The following is a 10,830-nucleotide window of genomic DNA, read 5'->3' as shown; positions in this document are numbered from 1 at the left end:
GGCACTCTGGGTGGAGCAGCCTACGTTACCTGAGCTGTATCGGAACAGAATGAGAATTACACCAAGCTCTATCAAAATCTTTCTCGGTAATATTTTATCCGCATACCTAAGCACTCGATCTTGTACAGAAGGAGGGTAAGAAGGAAGAAAAGGAAGACGAAAAAAAAAAATGGAAGCGTATATATGGAGGCGGTTAAAGTTTCGGACGAGGGGGACCTACGTACGCTGGAATAAATATTTTGATGAACACAGGTTGTCCCTTTTCCGAGAAGCACAACTTATTTTTTTATCCTTGGGACCCTGACATTGACGTCGAAAGCCCCTTTCGCCAGTCGAAAGTGTTTCGCGCTCAAGTACAACACCTCATGCCCTCATCACTCGTATTCTACACAGTTTCATTCTGTACTTGTTCTGAATGTATTCAAGTATTCCACTCATATCTCATACGTCCGGCAGCGAATCTGATGAGTGGCCTCACCCGCGGACTCACCGCCCTTCGAAAAAGAAAAGAAAACAGCCTGCGGAGATGATCCCCCAAGGTCACGAGCACTGCCCGAAAGAAGTGAAAGCAAAGAGCGTTTTTTTAGAGCACGACGAAACACCTTGTGCAACTTCTCAGAACGCCTTTTCCTATGAAGCACAACTCTTCACGGACACCGACACAGGAGCTCCTTCTGGGGCGTTGGCAAGCGGGTAGCGTGCAAGACCCAATCCGGTGACGGAACAAGGCCAGCCCTTCGAGGGAGAGGAGGGAGCCCCGGATGGCGAAACGCGCCGATAGGTCCTTAGCGCCTTGTGGAATGTGCGGATGGGTTGAACCTGGCCGGATTTCATTGCGCGTGGAAATGGTCGCATATATAAAGGGTGCACCACTCGACAGCTTGTGTGCATTTGGCTTGTCGGAGTAACACGGCCTGCGCAAAGATGGTGTCTCTCAAGGCGGTTCTCTTCGTCTGTGCCCTTGCTTTCTTCACTTGCGTTGGATCGGCACCAGCGGCTGAGCCAAAGCAGCCGGTAAGGAGTTTGCATTGTTAACTTTCTGCGCTTCTCCCCGAATGGTAGTGACCAGCACTTTGCCCTGCTTCCAAGATATGATAAACTAAGTATCGGAAAGAAATGTGAGCTATTCTTCTTACACGCCCGTTTAGATTAGCGGGCAGGTATTTGTTTTTGATATAATTTTCTTTACATAAAGGTTTGGTGAGTGTAGCGACAAATATACAGTGAATGCAGCATTTTTGGTTAAAAATCCTGGCGGCATGCTCACTACAGCAGGAGCTTATTCGTCAATAGAACCATTGTGGTTACTATGCAAACGACAACTTTTTTTCAGACCTCTAGATTTCCTGTACTCGCGAAAGTTACATTCAAGGCAACGGGGTCTCTCTTCCTTTGGGACAATAAATTAGATGTGTTTTATTTCGTATGTTATCAATGAACCAAGCCCAGAGTACCTGCAAAATAAAAGATGCTTGCCGAACGTACGGCTCTTTATTAAAAAGCCTGCAGGAAGGACTCCTGTGATGCAAGGATCGGCGCAATAGTTAATGCACATGGCATTTACCAAGAGACCTGATATGGATGTCGTAATTACCTTTACGAAGTGAAAATTCTAGCAGAAGTCTTAGCTCTCGTTGTGGTTAGTTCTTAACCGTGAATCGTGCTATGAGAACAAAATCTTGCGGGAAAGATGGTTGTCACCCATTACCTGTCGCCTTCTGACACTTACGTATTCAAGTCTGCTTTTATGCCTTGAAAGTTCCCGCATCTTTATTATACACGGTTGTGTTTCAGAGCTGAGGTGCATGCAAAGTGGCAATTTCAATTTCAAATGCATCTGCTGCGCAGATGTGCTGTTGAAAAATATCTGCTCGGATGCCGACCATTCAGTGTCACGTTATCCTGGGACCACTTATATTTTATTCGCAAGATTTCTTTACGCGAGCTGAAACCCAAATGACCTTGGTATTGCATTACGTGACTTGGCGCAGCCTATAGGAGCAGGTGATTCTCCGCAGCGTGACCTTGGCACAACTTGTACGTGTGTTGATATTTTTTTCGTGAAAAGTAAAGTCGTGATGACCTGGCTTAGGAATTACGTGACTCGGCTTTGTGCAGAAGAATGTAGAAATGCCTATAACGTTACCTTGGTACCATTTAAATCTCATTCGCTAGTTCCACTTGAGGACGTCAGGGAATACAGGGTGTATGGGATGACATGACAAGGCAAAGTGCCGAGGGTCAGCTGTAGGCATAGTGACCTAAAGGTGTCGGCGTCTATTAGAATCTGTGGTGCTGCATTATACCCTGCTGAGACATTTATCATTTTTCGCACTGATGCTTAAAACGTGTTCGCTTTTCGATTATATCTGTAACACCTAGAGAAATTGCCAACATATATCCTATGAAACAATATACGTTAAAACTACACAGTGATAAAAAAGCAAGGCTTTGCAGAATTGCAGTTTATTTGCTGCAGCCGAGGCAGTTCCCAACGGGTCCTGACGGGTAGTGCTTTATTCTAACACCAAACGTTCATTACTAAGAGCAGTAAGGGTCATCTGCAGGTATTCTACACACAACGCCACGCCCTTCGAAAAAATCTTGGATTTTTTCGCTATTCAACAAATTTACCTGATGCTGTGTACACAACAATTGCGGTGCTCTTGAGGCGACTGCGGTGTCTAAATAATTTCTAAACTTCTAAATTTGAGTGCACAGACGACAGCAAGCAGCCTCCCACTCGCGTGGGGCTGTTACGGCTGCGATGTTACCTCCCGTTTGACTCGCCGTCTCTTTACGAACTGTACTCTCAACGCGCCTGCCCGTGTGGCTTCCTACTCAGCGAACGAGAGCATACTAAGTAGGAACGAACCTCTTATGCCAACCAGTCAAGGGCATCCGGAGAGGGGGGAATGGTGGCGTGGAACTTCCCAAGGTTACGATAAGAAAAAAAAGTCTTCATCAGAGTGGTCCGTATCTGCTGCAGACGCGAAGTTTCCATGATAACCTTTCTGCACCGCTGTAGGCATAAAATTGCCTCCCTTTAAGCATACCAATGAGCTGCGCAAAACACAAAATATGGGCTTCTGATCTGAAATGACTGACAGGTTGGTGTAAAATCCGGACTTTCAGGTTTAAGATTTCGGTAATCGACATGACTCTGTGCTTTACAAAAACCAAAGCGCTTTTCTCTCCAAGCAATGGGATCTGTCAAAGGAACTTCTGCTTCTCAATGCATCCCTCGTTAAAAATAAACTCACTGTTTTTTTTCTGTTCATTTAAAAATCATGGGCAAAATTATTGTTTGTGTTGACTGTAAGTAGGTGAACATGTGGTCTACAAGGAGTTGCCTAATTCATTTATATAGCTCAGGAACTAGGTGAATCTTATTTGTGGGTGCCCTATTTTTGCCGGGGCTTTCAAAATGTTGCCTATGTATGGCGGCTCAGCAGATTAAATTGTTGAACAATTTTCGCTGTCATTTAAATTTGTGGTGTCTTTATGTACACGAAAAAGTAAAATATACCAAATATAGTATTTAGTTGATATGTTTTATCAAGCCCTCATTATGCTAATTAAACAATGACTGACCCAGTCAAACCATCTGTGTTCCTGTAAACGCCTTTAGTTCAACAATGAGCGTACTGCGAAACACTAGTAGCTACACATGCCATCCACCGCGCTGGAGATTAGGCTTCGGTCACATTACAACGCAGTACTCTCCTGAGGCATCTTGTCAGCATTTTTTGACGTTGACCGACTCCTCCAGAATTCGATGCTGGAAAAGCAGGTTAACGGGCTCGAGCGAAGTAATATCATGGGATAACGCGTCCCTCAACTGAAGGAAGTATTCTTTGTCAAACCCTATGCCCAGCGGCGTATAATCTTCACTCTTTTCGTCACATCCCTTTCAGGCTAAAATTTACAGCGAGAATAGCACCACTGCATACATGTAATTTCTTAAATTCGAGCCTCTTGACACCGTTCAGCTTGCGGTAAACTCACTGCGCCTGTCAAGTGGTGTTTGATGCCATAAAACGTAACCGGGGGCCTCTTTCTTGACGTGTTTCATAATACTCTTCCCTATGCGCTTACATTCATCCCTTTATTGTTCTTGTGACTTGCAGGAGGTCAACTGGGGAAAGTGCCCGCAGCTGAAGCCCACTGAGGAGGAGAAGGTGGGTGGCAATTTTGGCATTTGTATTTTTCAATTAGGGGGCTACAAGTGCACCTTCTATTTTTCTTGTTTCCTACTGGGAATTTTTTGTTGTTAAATCCTATTTCCCCTGAAAACAGTGAGAAGGAAAAACTCGCTGGTGAAGCACGCTTGTGCGCGTGAATGGAATATGTCCCATGCTATGAAGGGCCATGTGGCAACTAACGCTTGCAGCCTTAGTACTGCATAAATAATTCACGAGGGAGAGAGAGAAAGCGTGAAAACTTTGTTTAAAAAGAACCCTAATCCACAGCCGACGACCTGTGACCGGCTCCTGCTCAGCATCTACATCTTGCTTATCTTGTGAGCTGTCCTCAAACTCTGTTGTCGCTTGGCGCCAAATTTGACTTAAAACTGTGCACGAAACTTCAAAAACTGCGCTAAAAAGCAAGGTTATCTGGCAATACGCATCACCATTGGTAGAAACATTTATTACTTAAAAAAGCTAGCTTTTTATTGATGTGCGAAGCGCCTTCGTGTTGTTCTTTGCTGTGTCACAGAATTCCTAATATTTGGAGCACAGTTCAAAACAGAGCCACTAGATACCTCCTACCTATCACAACGCAATAGGAAACTGTCATTGTGCTGTTAGCTGTCCATCCGCGCTTACCATAGCAAGAATCTGGCAGAATTGTGGCGCTTACACATATTATATTATATTGCGGCATGGGCGCATACCTTTGGTTCTATGGGCATAGGTTCTCGAAAAACTGCCCCACAGGGAGGCTCAGATCGTTTTTTTATTATGGAAAAGTTTGAGATCTTTCCGAGAGCTAGATGAACGTCACATCTCCGTAGGTTTTAGAGAGCGCACTTTTCTGCACCCTTACCAAAGAAGACGTCGGCGCTGATTTCAGGGCTCCAGGACACATGCGCTACCTTAAATGATGACGACTCAAGTTTGTTACGGCATTAATAGTTTGGTGGGGGGAGGAGTATGAAGTATGCTCATTGTAAAATTCTACTCAACCTACGAATCAAATGATATATCAAGTTGTTGTAATGGTCAGATACCCAGTGACGTTTCGTTTTAAAGAGAGCATGATTCCTTTCTTTGAATTTTTTGTCTAAATGAGACTGTCTTGAAAACAAAAGAAGGAAGTGTTTACGTACTATTTGTTTTTGTGTCGCAAGTCCTTTTGTAGTAAAGCAGAAATGTTCCCCACCTCAAAACTACCTTTCTCCCTTCCATTACAATAGCAACAAAAGGCCCAAGTTGTGGACCAGTGCCTGGACAAGATCCCCATCCCAGACCTCGACCACGCCAACGAGGTAAACCTCAGTGGTCAATGCCTATCTTAATCAAATTAGATCCTCTTTATTAGGCATTCCAGAACACTAATGCTTTGTTATATGCCTAATATATTACCCGTCGCAGGATATGTGGTTGTACAGCTCACGGGGCGAAAGGAAATATATTGTTTGGTGGCGCTGGCAAAATATCCCAGACCACTCTAACTTTGCATGTCACGTGTCTTAGTAGGTAGGCGTTGGGAGTACTGCGGACGTATCCAGTTCTTTACGATGAGTTCATTTATGCTTTTTTGCAGACTGTGATTCTGAAGCACCGTGAGGACGTCACCACCTGCGCTCTCAAGGCCGAGGGATGGGTAAGAGAATGCTATCTCATGACTTCAGGGCCCGTCCCCATCCGCGCTGTTGACTTCTTTGCCGTCGCTGGTAGAGAAAAGACAACAGGAATAATTACACAAATTATCGCTACATTTTGTTGTTGCATTTCGGTAGTGTAGAGCGTGGTACTTCGATCAGGATCCCGTGTGGAACGAGCCTCAGATAACGGGTAAACATTTCAATCACGGTCACCTTGCTAAATATGCGTGAAGCACAACTGTAATGCTGCTAACTAGGATTAAGCCCTCACAGTTCTTGACGGAATAAAGTGAATCAGCCGTCCCTCTCCTAAAGCAGTGTAGTTAATCTTTGCAGTATAATCGTGCGGCTCCCATTACTATCCTATCAAGACATCTTTGTTACGATTGCGGACTTGTAAACTGAATTCCTAAAGTGCAAGACAACGGTTGACGGTTTTATTCACTACTTACACAATAATAACGTCACAAGCAAAGCGTAAAGTTGTTGCTTTATTAGATAATTGAATATGTGATGCAGAACAAAACGTATGCGTTCAGCTTTATACAGTTTGCTCTCCCGGCCTTGCCGATTCTAATTGCAAGCTTGACGTATTCAATCGAGAGCTAATGAAGCACAACTTAATTGTTCCGCACAAACAGCTTTCGTTTCTTCTTTACCCGAGCGACTGGCGTCCCCTTAAAACGCGCACTCTTCAATTCCGCAGTTCAACAAGAACGGCCACTACCGCTTCGACCGCGCCAAGACTGAGATCTCGAACAAGAAGCTGCCATCCGACATCCAGCCCCAGGTCATCGCCAAGCACGACGAGTGCAAGAAGGAAGCCGAGGAGAAGTTCCCCAAGAACTTCATCGCCCAGGTGCAGCTGTACCAGGCCTGCATGGACCACCACATCTCCCAGCTTTGCGGAGTCAAGATTGAGGGCGACTCCCACGGCGGACACACCGCTGGCGGCAAGAAGGCCTCCGCCTAAGTTAACGAGGTTCAGCTTGTGATCATGCCCGCATTAACCAAGAGGTGAGCACCAATCTGAAGATTCCTGTACTTCATTTTAATCGCCATTACACGTTACACGTCAAGAAAGTAACTTTTCCCGGGCACAAAGAGAAAGGGAGAGATAATAAACACTTAGTAATCAGTGTAAGTGCTGATATCAAGTCTCTACCCCGGTGGAGAGCATCCTTATTCCGGAATACCCAGGCTGCGACTTGCCGTCCAGGCCAGATGATCCATACACTGCTAATAAGAAAGGGAGGGGGTAGGGGGTAGGATTTAGTTCGTTAGCACTGCCATACCTGGTGGTACAGGGTGCAGCACTAGGGGCGGAAATCACAAAGTAATGGGCACTTAGTGGGGTAGATAGGGTGGAGGTTGGGGTCCAGGCAGATCGCAACTAGCTGGGCCTACGCAATAAATTAAGCATATCTCGTGATTAAACAGCGTAGAAAAACATACACACAATGAACCGCATCTTGAAGATAACCCGAATGTGACAAGGAATAATTCGCAGGCCAACCAGTTCATATTTGGCGGCTAATGCATCTGCAAACTTGGAGGAAGCATACAAAGTCATAAGACTTGGCATAACAGCTGTAAAGATGAACACTCTCGAAATCTGTTCACACAAGTCATAGGTAACCTTTTTAACATTATTCGCCAATGCTAATTTAGCGCTTAAGTTTCTATTTTTCAGATGCCTTACTGCGTTTAAATGCAGCTGTATTCCTATGCCGACTCAACGAGAAATCATGTCTGTCCGCCTGTGACGCTACCTGTGTCGAACTAATGATACGCAAGGAAATGCGTTAACAATAAAAATAAACGTGAAACGTAAAGAGAAATTATGAGGTGAAACTTAAAAACTCGAAACATTGAGATTCGAATCTGAGTCCGCTGGGTTTAAATGCAGGTTGGTGGTGGTTGTTGTTTGCGGCAGAAAAAGGAAAGGAAATTCACTGGGGATATTTTGAGTTCGGCAGGGAGATCACCTGCAGACAACCCAGTGCAGGGGAAGGGGAAGTAGAAGGGGAGTGATAGGATAAAGTAGAGAGAGAGAAAGGTATACGATAGAGTTCCTGTATATAGCTCCCTGCGGGAGCTATATACAGGAACTTTAGTATACGGCAGGTTCTTTCTCGTGAGGGCGCGGCAAAGGCTGGTGTCTATCGCGCTTCGCAATGATAGCAGTGTGGCTCTGCGGGTGGCCAGGTGACAGGAAATTAATCTCGTTTTGCTACACTGCGGGCGCTTGAGTAAACCACCATCGCCACAGGGCGCCGACTTGTTGTACACTTGCGTATACACGTTTACGTCGTCAGTACACCTTCAGCCGCCGTCCAGAGCAGTTCGCGCCACTGGGACTGCTATGGGGGACGAGAGGGGCGCAGTCTTTCGCGGCTTACCTTGTGCCTCCGACAATGATATTGTCCCTACTCTGTCGCTGAGACGCTCTCAACAGCTCAATGAAACATAAGGTGATTGAAGATTATGTAGAAAGAACGCAAGAGCCCCAAAACTATAAACAATGTATATAATATAAAATAAATGTTGAATCTCCAAAGCTGACGAATGTCTCTCGCCCTTTTCATCCCATTTAATTCACGAGATAGTTTTGAAGGTGCGTGAGCATTGCTAGCAATGACAATCCCTTCGTTTTCTCATGTTGGTCTGAATATATTTCGGCATTCTAGCTGTGTTTCTTTGTTTTAGCGTTGTTTGTAGCCATCATGGTGAACACAGCAGTATATGAAGACAAATAGCCGGCGATTACTAGCGAATGTTTCCGCATCGCTTAGACAACTGCCAAAGGAGTTTCCATGCGAACTTTTGAAATACACATGCTTCAGATTCTTTGAAGCAATGGCGTAAACGTGAATATTAGATGTTGCTGCAAGCTTTGTTGTGTAAGACTTGACGGGCGGTATTTTTAAAAGAACTACACTATGCTAACAGGCCGCTAGAAAGGCCGGCCGATATGTTCTGTGTGGACGTATTGCCGACTACGCCATTAAGTCAGTTTTAATTTATAGTACTTATGAGGTCCTTCACAAACTAGGTGACCGCTGATTGACTACATACTGTTTCTTAAAACACTCATGAAAGGCCTCATTTGTTCTGGCGCTTCAACCTTGTGTTGAGTCTATAGCAGTAATTTGTTGAATTGCTTCAACTGCTAAGAAGGTTTAAGTTGTTCCGTTTATTTGGAATAGATATTCTTGATTGCCACCATTTGCGTGATGACCAGATTAGTTTTTTTTTTCATTTCAGTGTGCGGCCAACGTTGTGAACCGTAAGATGCATCGTTCAGCCGTCTTCTCGCCTCTTGAAGATTCTCTGCGTTGCTGGCCTTCACCTTTTGTGCAGATGTTATTCTGACGTCCTTCCGGTTTCTCGCCGCCTTTATTTGACACTCCTGCCGGTTTCTTCAATTGTGCCCTGACCAACGAAACGAACAACCTTGCTTACCACGTTACGAAACCCACGATTCAAAAATCATGCCCGCTGCACGCTTAAACAATTATCTAAGTCGAGAAATTCAGCTTCGTAAATTAAACCGCATACTCCCTCTCAAGGGGGAAAAAACAAGTCTAACTGCTCTTACTGCAAATGTACTCTTTCCTCCTGTTAATAAAAACATTTACTTCGTTGATGTTCTGCCTCATGTATTTACTGCAACTTTCTCGTATAAAATTAATAGGCAAATATCTGCAATTGTAGGTGTCAGTGCTATACAAGGTAGCAGCACTTTCCCAATTCTTGTGTTGGCAAGAAACCCACAATCTGGCGGACGGGAAAGGAAAACAGCAAGACAATTGCGCATAAAGCCATCAATTTTGTAGAGCACGTCCGATGAAATCAAATTGAAAGTTTTGGTCTCTTGACACGCCGATACTGCACCTCGGCTATGTGACGCGCCACAGCTCCAGGTTAATTTTGTCCACCTGGGGATATTTTGCGTGCGCCGAAATGTCGACACGCGGAGGGGTTTTCCGCTTTTGCCCACCATCTGAAAAGCAGCCACTCTGGCCGAAATCAAACCCGAGTCATTAGGCTCACCAGCGCATCACCTTAGCCGCTGAACCACTGGCAGGGCCCCACCCACCAAATCACCTTATTTTAAGCTTGCGTTCTAGAAAGCACTTTTCAATCCTGACAAAAGTACAAACCAGACACGAGAAGAAAACGCAACGACAGATATATGTAATGTTCGAAGTTGTGTTCAAATTGGTACCTCGAGCTCATTTACCCAGGTACAAAGAAGCCTAGTGCAAAGCTCCTTCAAGTTTTATTCTGTTACTGAAGAGCGCTGCAAGGGAATCATGCTTACCTGGAGGTGTCGATAAAAAAATAAAGGCGGAATGTAAAAAGAAACTACTTGGTGAAAAATAGGAGCTCGCGACATTGATATTCGAACCTACCCCAGTGGGTTTCAACGGTCTCAGACCGCCTACTTTATATTATTCAGACTGCCCTCTTCAGCTTTCATCAAGGTGTTCTCCCTCTCTCGCTCACATCAACAGCCTTAAATTCCTTCAGCCAGGGACATTACGGGATCCTCCTTCACAGCCCTTCATAACGACGTGATTAACCTGTTGCTGCATCAACTGCAGTTACCGGTATAAAAACCCCAATGAAAATAGAACCTACATATAACGACCTTACCGCGCGTCTACACAAATTTAGCCAAGCGTGCAAGAAAACACAGAAAAACTCTGCGACTGATAGCGAGCGACATCCCCAAATGCGGCTATTACAACTTGACGCACGCCGCAGGCGAACGACGATCCGGGTGAAAGCCTCCGACTGGCCTTCTTTATGCTCAAACATGAAGCTCGTTTACACGACAAAAACGAACCTTCGAGTGTGGTTCTGGCTACAAGATTCCCAGTCTTGTGCTCACCAGTAACACTTTGGTCAGTTTCAACCGGAGCAACTAAGCTTACTGCAGAGACAAATACTTGCAATTAGCGTACTATAGCTGGCATTTGCAATCGGAATAT

General features: G+C 44.9%; 1 protein-coding gene across 1 annotated transcript; it reads left to right on the top strand.

Moving 5' to 3' along the window:
- Positions 1-855: 855 nt before the first annotated feature.
- Positions 856-9,479, top strand: LOC144162250 (uncharacterized). Its single transcript, XM_077692710.1, has 6 exons — positions 856-1,014; positions 4,131-4,181; positions 5,420-5,491; positions 5,770-5,829; positions 6,537-6,847; positions 9,098-9,479. Exons 1-5 carry the CDS (start codon positions 925-927, stop codon positions 6,801-6,803), a joined length of 540 nt encoding a protein of 179 aa, XP_077548836.1. The 5' UTR covers positions 856-924; the 3' UTR covers positions 6,804-6,847; positions 9,098-9,479.
- The last annotated feature ends 1,351 nt before the right edge of the window (positions 9,480-10,830 follow it).

The sequence above is a fragment of the Haemaphysalis longicornis genome, unplaced genomic scaffold (assembly GCF_048455015.1).
Source record: "Haemaphysalis longicornis isolate Haplotype H1 unplaced genomic scaffold, Haemaphysalis longicornis Haplotype H1 scaffold_12, whole genome shotgun sequence".
Lineage (NCBI taxonomy): Eukaryota > Metazoa > Arthropoda > Arachnida > Ixodida > Ixodidae > Haemaphysalis > Haemaphysalis longicornis.
Note: the sequence above shows the minus strand (reverse complement) of the source record. Positions and strands in the feature narration are given on the sequence as shown.